Source organism: Siphateles boraxobius, unplaced genomic scaffold, assembly GCF_051911475.1.
Source record: "Siphateles boraxobius isolate OS27281-9 unplaced genomic scaffold, OSU_SipBor_1 66, whole genome shotgun sequence".
Lineage (NCBI taxonomy): Eukaryota > Metazoa > Chordata > Actinopteri > Cypriniformes > Leuciscidae > Siphateles > Siphateles boraxobius.
The window spans coordinates 8,014,760-8,032,935 of NW_027509193.1; the positions used below are offsets into that span (position 1 = coordinate 8,014,760).

An 18,176-nucleotide genomic window follows, 5' to 3' on the forward strand; every position below is an offset into this window, starting at 1 on the left:
AGAATAAAAATATTCATGATCCTGAAACTCAAAATAAAGAATTTGTTTAGATGAAAATGCGTGCACTCTGTCACTGACTTGATACATTAAAAATATTGTAGGCCACTTTTTACTGTTACCATAAAATATTTGGCAATATCAGGACCCACACATATTACCCCATTGTATTATTATACATTATATCATTATATGTAGTAGTTTAATGTAGTACGGACACCAAAAGTCTGAAAATTAGAATTTATTCTCACACAGTAATTTTTATTTTGGGTGAACTATCCACGATATTGTCACCATCCACGATACATATTGTTGTATTTTGTATTGCGATATATTGTGACACGACATGTGTAATTTCACACAGTAAATATTGAAATGTTTTATGTTTATATCTCTAATTACTATTTTCTTAGTAGAGGTTCATAAAGTCTAAAAAAAAGGGTAAAATAAAATCCATAAAAACATTTTAAAGGTATTTTAAAAATACAATATCCAAGAATTATAATTTAAAAAACCCTAATGCATTGTAGAAACGCCGGAAATATACTGGTAATGCTAACTAAATATTCAGCAGCACACTTGTGGTTTTTAAGCCACGGCCACTGATCTATTATAATACCATTATAGATCAGTGGTCACGGCTCATTTTACAAACTTGTTCCAATTACCCCGGAAGTAGTTATTTAAATTCTTCTTCCGGAGCGGCATTGGTCGGTCGACCCTTTACTGAAGGATGTCTGATCTCCCCCACCCTTGCCAAGCTAAACATTAATTTCTGTCTAATTCAAACGTGAGTAAAAGTTTCTATTAGCTCCGGATATGAGTTTCTAAACATTTGAGACCTCGGAGGTTGAGGTATTTGACGTATTTTCACAGTTAAAGAAGGTCACTGGAGTTGAGGCTAGCTAACGGTAGCATGCAAAATAACTGCAGCTCTGCTTGCAAACGTCTCATTTTCATACACATTCGCCAGAACTGTTTCCCATACAGCGTGTTAATACTATTCAAAAGGTTATGTTTATATTTTTTCCTGATATACCTAAATATTATGTGTGAAACAGGCTTTATTGCACTGGACATTGCAGTAACTTTTTTATAAAGGCGATGGTTCAGTCTTAGTCAGTTTATTCGGGTATCAATCAAAGCATTTAAAAATCAGGAATGTATTTTAAAAATCCCCAACATTAATTATGATAACTAGTGCTCAGACATTGTACATTTCATTACAGGATCATATAAGTAATAGAAGGCGCACGTGCCAGCATTGGTCTGCTTTTATTTGTTTTGTTCTGAAAGAAAGAGAGCTGAATTGTTGTAATTTGAATGCGGTTTGGTTGTGTCAGCTGTTTATTGAATAAATATTTGCATTATGACCGCAGTTACCACAGTACTTTAGTGTGTTCAATGTCTTGTTATCCATCCAAAGGGTGGTATTAAAGTCACCATGAAATTGAATTGAATTTATTTTATGTATATTGTATTTATTATAACTTATTTATATGTGCACATTATTATTTTATTAAATTCATGTGCCCTTAATTTTTAATCAAAATCACTCCCCCTCCCTCTTGCAGTGACATCTTTTAATTCTCTGATGTGTTTACTGGTGTAAGGGAGGATAAAATTCTCACATGACAGCACAGCAATAGCAAATGGTGCACTCAAGTCATCTCGTAAAGATCGTATTTGGGTCAATAGCGTGATGCTCATTTTTTTTTGTCCATATGGTTTAATTAAATTTAATAGGGTTAAAATTGAATAAAATGGCATATTACTTGCATACATTCTCTTTTTTGTGGACCAAGTCTAAAATTACTGGTTTTAATTAATTTTGAGAGAATATTGCAAAAATGTCAATGTGGTGTAACCGTCAAAACTTTGTACCAAATAATTGATCTTGTTTAAAAAGATTAAATTCTCAATAAAACACCATATCAGCTAATTTGGCATAATCTTACATTAGAACTATTTAACAGTAAATAAATGTAAATGGAACACCATTGTTCTGAATATTATAATTAATTTGGGGAATCATGTGAGTCAAGTCAAATTCCTGACGTGTCAAGGTTGTGTAACCACCATCCAAGGAGTAATTTTGTTAATATTGTATAAGAAGACCATGTGACAGGAAATTATATCAAAGAGACGTACCCCAGTGACACTAACTGCTGCATGTTATTAACTCTCTTTAAAATGTGAGATAATTTGACAATTTTAGGGTATGGTCAGGTATTTTTAAGTGTATGTAAAAAGTGTATGTATGACCCTGGGAATGCATTGATAATTCATCATTATTATAAAAATTATTATTACCTTTAAAAATTACATTTTAAATAATACCACCAAGGCCACATGATTAAATAGGTGTCCATGATAATGCCTGTCAAATTTGATTTTAAACTGAAATGTCAAATGGTGTAACCGGTTACACACATTGACTCCTATTACAAGTCTTTCTGTTAGGGGCCAATTTGGTCAAATATCACTAGTTTATGATGCTGATTAAAAATGTTATATAAACTAACCTACCATTTGGACCTTTCTATTTTGGACCCATTGATAGAAATAAAACCACTTCTGATGAACTTGTTGACTGTCATGCTTGATTTTCAGTCACAATTTCTTTAACAAACAATGGCCTTGACTCTAAAAGCAACCTGGTCAGGTGTTATAACTGTTTTTTTGTCAATTGGCGTAACCAGTATTTTTCATAAAAATATAATTATATACAGGAAAATTAATGTGGAATGAAATTTAATAATCTAGTTTAGTGTAATATGTTTTTTCAAAAATTTTTTTACATAGTTTGTCAAAGATTATTTAGAAAACAGAGGTATTTTCAGCATATGTCCTGCCAAATATTGCAAAAACATAAGATAACATTAGATAACTGTAATAAAATCTATTTTCGTGTGGTATATTAAAATGAAGTATTTATTTCTATGAGTACACTTATATGCCATCTAGGTGGATAAAATATTTAATATTTCTCATTCTTTGGCAGTTACACCATTTGACACATTCAGGTACATTCAGTCTTTCGTAAAAAAAAATGGTGCAAATGTCATTTACAAGATTTTCGAATTTCTCATCTTGACAAACCTTATTTGTCACTGACACATTTACGAGTTGAACGCACATGAATAAAATGTTGTAAATACAAGTGGGAAGCTCGGGTATTTCTTTAAGCCACGATCTTTACGAGTTGGGGGTGTGTCAGTGAGAAACATGGTGGAATACCACAATACTTCAAGGTATTTAGTAGTAATTCAATCTCTCCCCTCAAAGTTGCGTTGGATTCCTTAGCGTAAAGGTTAAGAGGCCCATCTATCACTATTTTACATGTTAGTAGAGTTACTTTGAGGACTAAATATATAGGCTAAAATCTGTGTGTTTACACAGCTTTTTTTAAAAAGGCGGGTGCTGGTGTTTTGCGTATGTTCAGCCAATCAGTGTACAATAACGTCACGGATAGTTCCTATAATGCTGGTTTAGATCCTACTCTAAAATAGGAGCTAAATTACTTCCTCCAAAAGAGTTCCTAGAACTAAAATAGTTCCTAGTTCCTGCGATGCGAACACGCCAAAATCCGGGTCCTTCCACCAATAGTTCTAGCTATGACAAGGTTCCTCCGTTGCGAAAGCCCCTATTGTCAGGCTTTTCTATTGACAGCTAATTGTCTGCACAGAATAGGATGGCAATATAATATAACATTATTATAATATAATGTAATTTGTAAAGATAAAGTTTGCAGGGGCTTCATAATTTATTTAAAAACATAAAAAAGCAAAGCACACCTAATGCACATTTCTTTGTTTTTCATTTTCTAGCACTAGAGTTTAGGAATCTTGCTGTATTTTTGTGTAATTAATTAAGAGAAAGTACACCGCCATCTTACTCCGATGAAAGTGACTTGAACGCACCTGCCGTCGTAAACACGACTTCCCACCTTGTAAATACGAACTTCCCAGGAGGACTTGAATGCACCAAAAGTACAACCATCCAAGTCCCGCCCTACAGGTTTTCCTGTTCGAGAAGCCGTTTCAATCGTATACATACATCACAATAGGGAAGTAAAAACTAATGCAACTTCCATTTTACACTGATTTTAAAGTGTCTTCCAGGTGCGTGTGAGACGTTGGTCTCTGCCCGCTCTGAACCCTCCCTGATGGGCGGCTGGTCCCGCAGTGCTGTCCTGCAGCTGTACAGAGCACTGCTCCGTGCAGGTCAACACCTACAGTACACCGACCGCGACTACTACCGGCGTGCAGTGACCCGAGAGTTCCGCCGCTGTCAGACCCTCAGCGCCCCAGCAGAGAGGGAGGACGCGCTGAAGAGAGGACAGTTCTTCCTCAACAGCAGGCTGGGTGGCTTGGTGTAGAAGTGGCCCATCAGCACCAGCCAGTCTGACTGCTTGCTGGTAAGATGAGCATTTCTGCATTTGAAACATTGTAGGGAGCTTACAGTCTGGGAGCTGTAGGCAACTATTACCTAAAACTGTCTATTAATGCAGATTGTCTGTTGTTCTTACTATTTTGAGTAATGATGAAGGATTAAGATTTGTTTTGCAAACTTTAAAGTTACATCAGTCATTCACGTTAGTGCTTGACTAACATATGCGCTGTTAACTTATATGCAGTCCCTGCATGTTCACTGCAATAAATTAGAAAATTCACATTGGTTTGTTGATGGACATACACTTTTTAATGCTGATGGTGAGGAATTACAGTTGCAACATCTCAAAATTGTACGTCAAACTGAGCAGCATATAACTGAAAAAACTTCCTGCTCAAGTCGTCCTTGTGACGGAGGTTCGGGTTGAATAACTGGTTCTTCCAATGTTTCATCATCAGACTCGCGCTCGGATATGGTAAAATCGACGTCATCGCCACTGTCTTTACAGTGTGTACAATCGCTGAGCTTTCGTAGATCGTGCGATTTCATACAATCATAGACTAAGCACAACAGACTGGGCCGATTGGCCGATCAGAGCAGAGTAAGCTCACGGAAAGGAGGGATTTAGAGAGACTGATTCATTCAACGAGTCATTTGAGAATCATTGAAAAATGTGGTGATGTGCAATGTATATTATGAGAAAATTTAAGTTTTTTATTTTATTTTGATGCATGTAAACCTCTTGTAGGAGATTCCAAAACAAAATCAGGAGCCTTTAAAATAGCATAATAGAGACCGTTTAACAAAAAACATAATAGTATAAAAATACTAAAATGCAGTATGTAAAAAAAATACTAAAATTCCGATGAATAAAAATAGTTATTGTTTTTAACCCATGTAACCTTTTGTTTAAACAAAAAACGTTAACAGTGCTTTAAGATATTCAGGAGTGTCATATTTATGTAAGAGATACTATAGAAATTAAATAATCAAATGTAAAATAACACTGGATAGTTTTCACTGTAAAATTAAATCAATCCTTATTTAGCCTGTTAACCATTGCCAACGCACTGAAGCGTTTTTTTGTTTAAATAGTTCAAAGTTACTATCAGATTTAAAGTTATTACCTTGACTATACAGTACATCATTAAAAAGATATAAGACTCAAGTTTCAGTATTTGACCACTATTTTATTCTGAGAAACGTATAGTCACAGTTAAGTCTTAATTTGTGTCAGGAGTTGTGTGATCAAAAAATGAGTCTATCTTTAATATGAATTATGAGCGTCAGCCGCTCTCATTCAGAAAGAAACTCCTGTGAGGTCGTCATGACAGCGCTTCACAAAACACAACCCTCAGGGCTTTTAGCTCAAAAATGTGCAGATTTGGAGAAATATTGATAGATTCTCAAAGGTTTACATCAGATTTATATATACAGGAATAATATTTATTGCATTTATACCCAAATGGGCCGATGTAATCATTATGAGCGCCGGATACTCGGATGTACTGTGTTTTCAATCCATACTGGCAGCCTGAGGGCGCCGTGTGCACATGCAGCCAATATATGGAACACATGAAGAAGTGCCATAATCATGTGACATCCCAGGAACTCCCTGACACAAACAAAGCTTCCAGAGATTGCTGTAACATGCAGATAAAGACGTTTTGAAGACAATAAACATGATTGCAATGATATTTGATTTACCTGTGTTCTTCGAGCCATGTCAGGTGTTTTCATAATAATAGATTATATTTATAATGTAATGCTAATCGATATAGACTTTATCATTGTGCAGAATACTATAAAATAATATATTTTCTGTCTGATTTTTTTAACTGAAGCCAAATCAGATCACAGAAGGTTATTTAAAACACTGGACTTGCGCTATAAAGTAAATTTGGAGAACAAATATGGTTTTAATCTCATAAATTGTAGTGTATTGATGGTGTGCTAAGCTAACATGCTATCTAGCCCTATGTGCACCTGCCACCTAGCTGTTATTTTTAGGAATTTTTCTAAATAAGAATGCTTACTGAAATGTTTCTTTTTTCAAGAAGGTCATTTGATACAGTTTCAAATTAGAACTGAGGGATTGAAACAGCGTGAATAGCCAGTCGTTAGTAATTATAATGAAGACAAAAGAAAAACATATTTAGAGCCATAACCAGGCCGGAGAGGTGTGAATGTGTGCAGGGGAGACTGAGAATGAATGGGGCTCGTCTGCACCACAAAACAATAGAGACAATATACTGAATAGATGCTTAGAAGATGACAATAAACATCAGTTTGCATTTTAGAGTCTAATCAAAATAAAGTCATATGACATGATCTTGAAAAACATTTAACTAAATGCAGACTTTTAGACTTGTCATCTTCAGATTTTAAATATAACATGGTCAGACATGTGGCTTTAGTTGCAGTGCATTCATAGATTGATACAATGCCAACTTCAATATTATTTTTATGAAGATATTTCATAAAAATTAAATTTATAATAACTTTACAAAACTTTGAAGCTATTTATTAGGGGTCGACCGATTATCGGCGCCGATATTGAGCATTTTTATGGTTATCGGCATCGGCCATTTTCAAAACCGATTTGCCGATAAAATTATTTAATTTTGAAATGCGCTATATTTGGCTCTGACGCATCCACCTCTGTCGGAACTCACCACTCTGTAGACTAGACCAATGCAATGTCCCGCACATCTGATTTGTTGGGAGTCACAAGTCCGGCCAATCAATGCGGAAAGCTGAAGCCGCTGAAAGTTTAGCACTCACACCGACAGCACTCGCTGACTGGAGCTGCTGCACTGATCACGCATCAGTTGTCTTGTCTCTCAAAGTTAAGGCAGCAGCAGACTTTGCTGAAGTAGCAATAAATTACTACACTGAAGTTGCAAAACACCTCAATATAATAGGGTCCTGTGATGTCCGTGATGCAGAAAACACGGACCGAATCGCGGAATCCAGTCATAAATTGGAATTTACTGTATAAAGCAGAATGTCACGGAATTTGTCAACTTCTTGATGAATTAATAAAAAGCAGGTCAGTACAAATCAAATCGAATTTCAAACCGCAAAAAGACTATTTAAATATGAATCCTGCGTGTCTCTAAATGAATGGTGCAGACGTGTGATTTCATTTACCACACACACACACACACACACACACACACACACACACACTGGAGCACGTGTGACGCTTGCGCTGTTTTCAGCCTCAGACGCATCATTATATGACATGATTGCATAAACATCATCTCCAGAGCCGCTTAGTCACTTCATGAGCTTTTTAAAGCTTTAACTGAGAAAAGTTATCGTCATATCATAAACACACAGAAACTCAAAGATCTCCACGGCAACCCGTCAAAATAAAAGTTTGTTTTTTCATAGGGCCCTAAACATGTAATTTTTGTTAAACTGTAAATAAATTGAATAAGTTTGATTTAAATTAATAAGAAATGCTTCTTGATTACTAACATTTAATTTAATCATTAAAATAGAGTCTTTAAGTTTTACAGAATGCTGCTGGGTGCTCCCAGCACATTTTTTAAAGTTATTATTATTAATAATAATAATAATAATGTTATTATTAACAGTTCTCAGATTTAAAAATATGTTTAAAATAATTTAAAGAAAGTATTTGTCAAAACTCTTTGTTATTCTTAATTTTGACATTAACTTACATTTTTACACCAGACATAGGCTTTGTATCGGTTTTAAAATATCAGTTATCGGTCTACTTGATCTGTAATAATCGGTATCGGCTTCGGCCCTGAAAATCACATCGGTCGACCCCTACTATTTATAACTATTTTTTCATTATGACAATAATTAATTCCACATTTACAATAAACTGCCAGGTGTCAGCTTTCAAATGAGATCATACTTGTGCTTTTAGTACAAAGGGTTCATGAACTGTATCTGTTTTAGTTTGGGTGTGCCATTTCTGGGGTTTTTTCAAAAGTGGGGTTGCAGCTTAACAGGTTAAGCTACAAAAGTGATTGTCAAGAGCATTAATGGCGCTTTTCCATTACCAGTATCAGCTCGACTCGGCTCGGTTCGCTTTTCGCTCCGTTTTCCATTACAGATAGTACCTCCACAATAGTACCTGGTCGTCATAGCGACGCCACAGGAACTATGCGATACACACACGCTACCCACACACACACAGGACAATGTAGGAAATCGATTGTATGCTGTTTGATCCTCGGGATGTGCCTATTTCTCACAGCAAGTAGGGCTGTGAACCTACACTGGTCTCACGGTTCGGTTCGGTTACGATTATCATGTCATCGATTCAGTTCAATTCGGTATCACAATGCGTTTCGATGCACCGCATTCTCAATTTTCAAATTTACTTAAAAAGTGATCCGTGCGCGTGCGTGTGTGTTCGTTTGGTCGCGAAGTCGCAGTGACAGAAACAGTGACATTCCAGTTTGAATTTCAAAGGCCTGTTTTTGCCATTAAGAAAATAAAATTTTATCAAATCAATTTTGTTTTAAAGAAATGTTTATTTAAAAGCAGCGCTCATTCATCAGTGTATATGTCACCATTAGAGGCGCGCGCATCAACCGTCGAGAGTTCACTGTTGAAGATGACGATCATTTATAATCACCCTTAACAACACAGAATAATTATAATTTCATCATCGGCTGGCAGCGAATACTTAAATCAGAGAACAATATTGAGGCGGGTGGATTATTTGTTTTGGCTGCGGATTCGGGTGACGTTGAAGCTCATTCTCTTACTCTAAAGCAGTCCGGCTCTGCCAGGCGTAACAGCTCGGGGTGAACACGGCTAACATTGTTAATCAAGTTAATATAGCTATTACCTCCTGCCTATTCTATTTGTGCGTGACAAGAGTGCAAACAGCGCGTGTCTTCTCCAGGTCGTGCTTACCAGGTTGTTCATAAAAGCCGAAATGTGTCCAGATGTAGGCTTTTAAAGTAGTTGGAGCATTTTTAATTATGCGCACACATCTCGCCTCCCTCTGCCAGTGTATGGTATCACGACAAAGCACATACGTGACAAATGACGTCAGAAAAGCGTCAGTTGGCCTACATTATAACCGGTTATGGTCTATTACTGAACCGATAACCGAATCGTCCTCGTCTGCATCGCGATACATCGTAGAAACGATTAATTTCGACACCCCTAACAGCAAGAAGACAAACGTTGGTTCAGGAGATGCTGAGGGCAGCAAAACAAAACACTGCTGAAAAAAATAGCCCCATCTGGCGTGTGCAATGATGATGCAGTGAATAGTGCCGATTCTCTCTGACCAATCAGCAGTCTGCAGTGTTTTCACGTCACATTTTAGTATCGCTAAACGCTGACACTGGGCCATCTGGCATTCCTTATTGTCGAGCCTCGCCATACCTTTTTTTCTGTGTCTAAACTTTTGACCAATAACAACACAAGCTATTTGTTGACATAACTGCAACGTGCCATGTGACATTGTGATTCACGTGATGTCATCACTAGGTAAACTGCATATAAGCTCAGCATCTTACATAACTTTTAGTTGATGAAAAAATCAATTTCTTGTCTCTTTTTTTCCTGTTCTCTTGCTCCATCTCAGGGAGGGAAAAATCGATGGCAGGAGTGAACGGGGATCGGAAGGGGAAGAAAGACGACAATGGGCTTGGCACAGCGATCGACTTTGTGCTCTCTAATGCAAAGCTTGTGCTGGGAGTCGGGGGAGCAGCCATGCTCGGGATCGCCACACTGGCGGTCAAAAGAGTGAGTACAGGAGTACAGGAACATGATGTAATGCACTTCTGTTTTAAGGAATCACATTTTCTGTGATCTTCCCCTAAAATAATTGTACTAATTGTATAAACTGTACTTTATCTTTCAGTCTTTCTGAAAGAGCTTTTATTAAAAACTAAGCAAGCGGAAAAAAATGACTTGTACAGAATCTAAATGACAGCGAAGAGCAGATAACTTTTATTAACCCTGTCCTAGATCATTTCAGTTTGATCCAAACATTTTGAGCATCACATTTCAGTGTCTATTGTTTTATGAATCTCTCACAATGTAATTCAGCTTTGTAAAGAGTATGTTATTGAAGGATGAAGTCAGCGTGTCAGCGTGAGCTGCACAGGGATGCATTATTTTTATCAAAAGTAACAGTGAAGACTTTAATATTGTTACAAAGATTTATTTTGAAAAAACTGCTGTTCTTGTGAATTATCTATTATATATATATATATATATATATATATATATATATATATATATATATATATAGCCTCCCCCACACACACATATACAAAAATATATATTTTTGGAGTTGTAAGTTTACTTTATTATTATTCCTCCTCAATGGGAGTCAATGGCAGTCCGTTGAACCGTGAAAATTATAAAAAACATTGGCATACTTGGAGTGATGGTAATGAATAGTAATCTGACCAATTTTGGGGTCTCTAGGACTAACTCTATAGCACCTCCATTTCTTATGAAAACTGGCTCAGATGATCTTTGGACTGAGCTGCACAGAAATGACTGAACAGATTTTTTGAATTTATCTTTGTTCAAAAGTTGTAAAGTCGCAAACTAAATGGGGTCGACCCAAAATTGGTTCAGAGGCTGTATTTGGGCCAAACTTTGATCAATCGAAATTAAAATTGGTACACCTCATTGGAACCATGATCTGAGGGTCCATGCCAAATATGGGAGCAGTGCCACCTGCAGGTCATGAGATCTGAAAAATTTGCTATTTTTGCTAATAACTGTTGAACAGTTAGTCAGAAAATCCTGATGTCTGTCTATGGATTCCTTGTGTCATGCAGAATCTGATTATACCGATTTTTGCCACGATTAAACGAAGCACTTGTCCACCATTTTGAATGTTGCCATAAATTGCAATATTTTTTAAACGATTTGAAATGTAGACATTTAGATTTGACATTATCATCGGCTTGCCCTGAAGATACCGGTGGCACTTTGAACACAGTGCCACCTTGTGTTCCAGAGATATTTTTTTTTGTTGCAAAAACGCTTATAACTTTTGGAAACATAGTTCAAAATTTAATTTCTTTGTGTCATTATGTTCCTTGGTTTATGCCGATTCCCAAAAAATCGAATGTCATTTTCCAACAATTAGCATGTTGATTGGTTAACATGCTAACCAGTTGCTATACTTTCAGATTAATTTTATCAGATTAACCATAAACTACATTAGCATGCTTTTGTGCGCTCATTCTAACATCGAAGGCTCTCCTTTGCAGCTTGGTGAATCAGCATCAACTGAGCGGTGCAATCTGTAATTCCACGTGTCGCAAGCCCCGAACCATTCAGGTTGTGGGTTCAAATCCAGTTTGTCATAAGCCCAGACCACAAATGGCGCTTTTCCACTGCATGGTACGGCTCAGTACGGTTCGGCTTGGCGCGGCACGGTTCGTCTCGCCTCGCTTTTCCACTGCGTGGTACAACTCGGCGCGGCACGGCTCGGTTCGCTTTAGCTCGGTTGCTTTTCCACTGCAGTTAGTACTGCTTCAAAGTGGATGGGATTATGACTGATCGTTATAGTTAACCGCTCCTCGGCAACCAACAAGAGGAACGTCTGCGCTTCTCGTCCACTGACCACGATTCAGCCATTTCTTTTTTGGAAGTTTTTTTTCTTCAAGCAAGTCAAGCAAGTAGTTTTAAAACAGGTGCTACAGCGGTGGCTGTTACTGGCTATTTAAATCTAGCGGGTTTGATGTCTCACAAATACAATGACGCTGGTAGTGACGATTCTGTCTGTCTGACCAATCAGTGATCTACAGTGCTTCCACGTCACATTGTAGTATCGGTACGGTACGCTTGGAACCTCAACAGAGGTGGTACCATTTAAAGCGAGCCGAAGTGAGCCATACCGTACCATGCAGTGGAAAAGCGACAAAGCGTGCCGTACCGAACCGAACCGTACCATGCAGTGGAAAAGCGCCAAAAGAGGTACTGTGGCCAGAAGTAATGCAAAAGTTGCTTCTGTTTCAGACATTGTATTGAAAACACATATTCCCAGTGGCACAATGAGATGAGCGACAGACACCTGACCCAGAGATTGTGGGTTTGAGTCAGTGTGGGGCAACTTTATAAAATTGTGTAATTAGAGCCAATAGCTGTGAGCCGAAATTAAACAAACCGTTATATGAGTGGCATGCTATTTAAAGCAACAGGCTATAGCTTGTTTGATCAAATTCGATGTGCAGCAAGTGTTTAACCATATTAATTGTGCAATGTTCAAAGGTTTCCTAATAGAATCCAAAGTCAAAACATGCCGGGCTTGGCCCCGGAATTGCTTCTAGCAGTGAAATTTATTATTATTTTTGGTGAAAATTGAGTTTGGTTTGTCTCAGATGTACGATCGAGCTCTCAGTGCCCCATCCAGTCCCACTAAAGCCGACCCGTCAGGACGGAGAAGCTGGGAGGAGCCGAGCTGGATGGGGTCGTCGCCACGAACACTGAACCGTGACATGAAACAGAACGTCAGCCGCTCTCTACAGACGCTCCCTACCTCCTCCAGCTCCTTCAAGCCAGGTAATGAATCTCTGGTGCCTTGCAGACACAACATAATGTGCTTTTGAATGCTAAGGCCATGTTGTCTACATGTGCTTTTCAATTCCCCTTTTTTCATATCTATTTTCATAGATTTGAGGAAAGGTAATATTTATTTTTTGATTTTCATTATCAATTTGAATTCATTTAATTTATTTATTCTTTAACGTGGGCCACCATAGGCATGGTTTGTCCTATTCTAACCTGTATGCTTATTGTTTACCAGGCTTGTACATAACGGAGTGTCTTCTCTACTTGCTCAGTGGGTATTTAAACCCTTCCTTAACCAACACACTGTAGGATTCTGTAGCCCCTTTATTCGTTTTCTGGGCATTAGGGTTGTGCTTGATCATTTTGAGTAGTTGATGAGTTGTCTGAAGGAAGTATCAATGTCAAGTAAGCATTGGAAATATTCAGAACCTCTCTCGTTGTTGAATGACTAGTTTACCGTCCTGTGCCATCTCTCCTCCCTCATTGTCCAAGCCTAGTATCAATCTGTGTCTGGAAAACTAAAGATTGTGTTGTTTTAGGCTGTTTGTTGTGATAAAGTAGAATTATTCTACCATGTGTTGACCTTTGAATGTTAAATATGATCAGTGGCATTAAAGTCTATTTTTGTGTTTTCATCTGCTTTTTTAGATTCTTTATATCGTGTTGTGGGCCGCGGTGGTGGCAGCTCTGGTAAGGCTGAACTCCAGAGGGCACGGATTCGTCTGTCACTGCAGGAACACCTCTGGGCCTTCTTTCATGAGCGAGTGGCGATCCCCTCAGAAGAGCAGGCCGTAGCTCGCCGTGCCGCGTTGGATATCTGTGCGGAGCTTCGATTCTTCCTCCACGCCAAACTACCTGATATGCCCCTACGAGAAATGTACCTAAGCGGCAGTCTGTATGACGACCTTCAGGTGAGAACATACGGGAACCATTCAGAGAGTGTTATAAGGGGCTTTCGCACCAGAGGAACCTTTTCATAGTTCCTAGAACTCATGGCAGAAGTACCCCCTTTTTGGTAGGTTCACACTGCAGGAACTGGGAACAATTTTAGTTCTAGGAACGCCTTTTGGGGGAATTAAATTAGCTACTAATTCAGAATAGGGTCTAACCCAGTACAATAGGAACTACCAGTGGCGTAAGTGTATGCTGATTGGCTGAACGTACGTGAAAAACCAGCACCCACCATTAAAAAAAAAGCTGTGTACATAGACAGATTATATCTTATATATTTACTCCAAAAACTAACTCTACGAACATGGAAAACAGTGATAGATAGACCTCTCAACCTTTACACTAAGGGGAAAATCCAACGAAACTTTGAGGGGACCAAGCGAAACATGATTATGTATTTCTGGTCCGCTAGTGACATTGAGCATCACAACCAGACGGCAAATGTTAATACTTTTTTTTTCATATACTGTCTACTTTCTTTCTATAACAGCTCTACCTAATAACGTATTAGATATGACCGTTAAACAGATTGTAAACTAATGAGGACGGAGAATGCGAGCGCTGTGTGCTCTGAGCGAAGTCAAAATAAAAATTACAACAAGAAGCGTTGGGTGCAAACTGGTGGTGCGATTGCAACCAGGAAAAAACCCCTAGGGGAATATCTAGATCTCGAGGAACTGCCCTGGTGGCTAGTCCCTGTAATTCTATCCCATAATGACAAGCAAGAATATAGGGAAAACATGGCCTTCAATTGATGTGCTTTTGATATACCATTGAAAAGTTTGGGGTTGGTAAGGTTTTTTTTATGTTTTGAAAGAAGTCTCTTATAGGCACTTCAAGGCTGCATTTATTTAAACAAAAAATACTGTAAAAGTTAAATATTATTATAATTCAAAATAGATGTTTTCTATTTGAATATACTTTAAAATTTAATTTATTCCAATGATGAAAAGCTGAATTTTTAGCATCATTACTTCAGTGTCACATGATCCTCCAGAAATTATTAGAATATAAGGATTTATTAATGTTATTAATTTTTTTACTTTTTTGGGGGTTTTTTTGTAAACGGTGACATTTTTTCGTTTAATTATTAGGTGGTGACTGCTGATCACGCCCAGCTGATGGTACCCATGATCCTTGAGAAGAATCTCTGGTCATCCATTCCTGGTGAGGACACCATCATGAACGTTCCTGGCTTCTGGCTGGTTCGTCGGGAAAACCTTGAGTACTTCCCGCGTGGAAGCAGTTACTGGGACCGTTGTATTGTGGGTGGTTACCTTTCCCCAAAGAGCGTCCTCGAAGTTTTCGAGAAGCTCGTCGCTGGATCCATCAACTGGCCTGCCATCGGTAGCGTTTTAGATTACGTCATTCGACCCGTGGTCCCATCGGAAACGCTTACGCTAGAAGTGCAGTACGAAACGGACCGCCGCCTTTACGTGGACTTCCTCCCATTGCTTGTTATGGAGGACGGTGTCTCACTGATCGCCAAACCACATCGTTTGGCTGCCGAACGGCACGAGAACCTGTGGAGGCAAAGTTGTCGCGTGGCGGAAACAACAAAGTTACGTGCCCTTGATCAGGAAGATGGCGGGTGCCGTTGTGCATGTCTTAAAGTTGTTAAAGCCGTGTGTAAACTGAATCCGGCGCTAGCACGATTAAACGCAAGCCAGCTCACTAACGCAATCCTTCTCCTGAGCGAACAGGAGGGCGATTGGACTCAAGAAGCGCTCGCCGACCGTTTCATGCAGCTGCTTCGTGCACTAGTGGGACACCTAGAGGCTGGGAGGCTACCCTGCATCCTAAATCTCAAAGTCAATCTGTTCTGTGAGCTAACGCCACAGGAAATAGACGAACTGGGATACACGCTCTACTGCGCATTGTCCGACCCAGAGAGCCTTTTGAGAACTGTTTAACAACTCCTGCACACACTACCACTGTTTGGTCATGGAGTTGATACACAAACCAAAACAATGGCAATGTTTTCATACGTGTCCTGCTCTGAGTAGATTAGTAACCTCAATTGTTTTTTAATCAGACCATCATCAGTTATTTTCAGATACATCAAACTCATCTGTTAGTCATATTTTATATGGCCTATCATAAATCATTTAGGTGTTTTTGTCTTTCCTGATGCACAGTGAATTGGCATGAAGATTATATCGTCTATATGTGATATTCTTATAAATTCAGGCAGTCTTCTCATATGTGTCCGTTATTGCACAAAATGCATTGAGATTTCATGCAGGTAATTTGGCATGTTACAGTGATACATTCATGGTTTTGTTCCCCAGTTGTTGTTTTTTTTATGTGGAACATGGTTCAGTATTTCCTTGATTTGTTCATAAACGCTTACAACAAAAGACTTTCTGTCCATTATTCAAAATTAATTGCAAAGAAAACAATTTTGTCAGTTTGTGCCAATAATAAATGCAGATTACATGTATGACAAGCAGTGCTACTGGAGAAATGTAATGCAAGGATTTTTATTTGTTGGTGATGTAGCATACATTGCTTTTCTTCATACTCTTTCAAAAGGTCACTCAAAGAAATAAGATGCTATTGAAATGGTTGAAACGGGTTAATACACACTGCTGAAACCAGAAGAAGCTAAACACCTGGAATGATAATCAAAAGATATCTTTAAACTCTTTTAGAATGGCTAAACAAAGAGCAGATGTGATTTGTATTGTATTGAAGCTGCCCATGCAGACCTCCTTACATCTGTAGAATCATTTAAAAGGTTTAGGAAAACAGAAATGGAAGGATGTTTCCCCTCTTGTCTATATTGTATGAGGATGTATAGGAATGTTTGAATGAACTGAAGGAAATTGTGTGCAAAAGACATACAAGAGCCTAATAAAACAGACTTCATAGAGACATTTTCGTATTTTTGTACTGATTGTACAGATGTAACCAAATCTATTTATGTATGTATATCTTATGATCATACTTTGTGCTTGGAGAATCGTCTGATAGAACAAAATATAAAATAGGCTGTCTCCGCTATGAAATGCCAAAACTCAAAAGATCATGTGTATTGAAACATTTATTTTGCTTGCATAAACACTGGAACACCTGTGTCGACCTGTGTGATGTAGCACATAGACATATGATATGAAAGCAGCACGAACCCAAAGTAGATCTGCTAGTGGAGTTCAGATTGGCCTAGTTCTTTGCATGTGATGCGTCTGTACTTGTTTCTTCATTTCCTGGTGATTATTATTTGTATTAAACAGCACTTTGTATCATTTGCTCTGTAAGAGTGATTTGTGTCTGTACTGCTATAGAGAGCAAATTATGAAAATAAAATAAAATGGAGTGAAACTATTATTGTGAATTATTTTTGTTTCAGTACAGTTTTGACTCTTAATTAGCAGACATACAACACTGTGCAAAAGTTTGGAGTCTGTAAGATGTTTTTTTTTTGGAAAGAATTAATACTTTAATACAGAAAGGATGCATTAAATTGTTCAAAAGTAACAGGTAAGACATTTATAATATTAAAATAGATTTCTACTTCAAATAAATGCTATTCTTTTGGGGGGAAATGTATCATGATTTCTACAAATATTAAGCAGCACAACTTCTTGAGCAGCAAATCATCATATTAGAATGATTTCTGAAGGATCATGTTACACTGAAGGAGTAATGATGCTGAAAATACAACTTTGCCATCACAGGAATAAATTATATTTTAAAATATAGTAAAATAGAAAATGGTTATGTTAAATTATATTTTACAATATTACTGATTTAAATGAATTTTTTATTAAAAAAATTAGCAAAAGAGAGTTATTTCAAAAACATTTAAAAATCTACTGACCCCAATTTAATGGTAGTGTATTTGCATTTAGTTCACATAGTTTTTATGACTTCGAAATTAGATCTGTTGAAGGGAAATTAAATTAACTTCAGTGGTATGACAGAAGTAAAAATATTATAATCAACATTTGTTGCAGTTCTGTTCATGTTGGATGGATTTGAAATGGTGGCACATGACTGTCAAATGTTATGTCCTATTAATCATGTGATGGACATTTTGCAACATCTTAGAGGAAACAGACTGAAGATGACTGACACTATGAACTGTTTGAGGGTATAATAATCGCAGTATGCAGAACCCATGTCTCTTTCTGTAGGCTCGGAGATGCAGTCAATGAAATCATAGAAATGATTTCAAATCGAAATCCCTGCTTACAAATTGGACTATATATACACAGTATATAAAGCTATTTGAGGAACTTCTAGAAATAAAGATCTGGAAAACACCCCCTTCTTGTACTGGTTTT

At 37.6% G+C, this 18,176-nt stretch overlaps 2 protein-coding genes across 2 annotated transcripts; both read left to right on the plus strand.

Annotated features, from left to right (window-relative positions):
* The first annotated feature begins 674 nt into the window (after nt 1-674).
* Nucleotides 675-17,214, plus strand: mief1 (mitochondrial elongation factor 1). The gene is made up of 6 exons (XM_077211991.1): nt 675-787; nt 4,122-4,417; nt 9,983-10,143; nt 12,747-12,927; nt 13,585-13,847; nt 14,982-17,214. Exons 3-6 carry the CDS (start codon nt 9,997-9,999, stop codon nt 15,798-15,800), a joined length of 1,410 nt encoding a protein of 469 aa, XP_077068106.1. The 5' UTR covers nt 675-787; nt 4,122-4,417; nt 9,983-9,996; the 3' UTR covers nt 15,801-17,214.
* On the plus strand, nt 4,166-4,378 carry LOC143721522 (mitochondrial ribosome and complex I assembly factor AltMIEF1-like). The gene has a single exon (XM_077211992.1). The coding sequence runs from the start codon at nt 4,166-4,168 to the stop codon at nt 4,376-4,378; it is 213 nt and encodes a 70-aa protein (XP_077068107.1).
* Nucleotides 17,215-18,176: the final 962 nt, after the last annotated feature.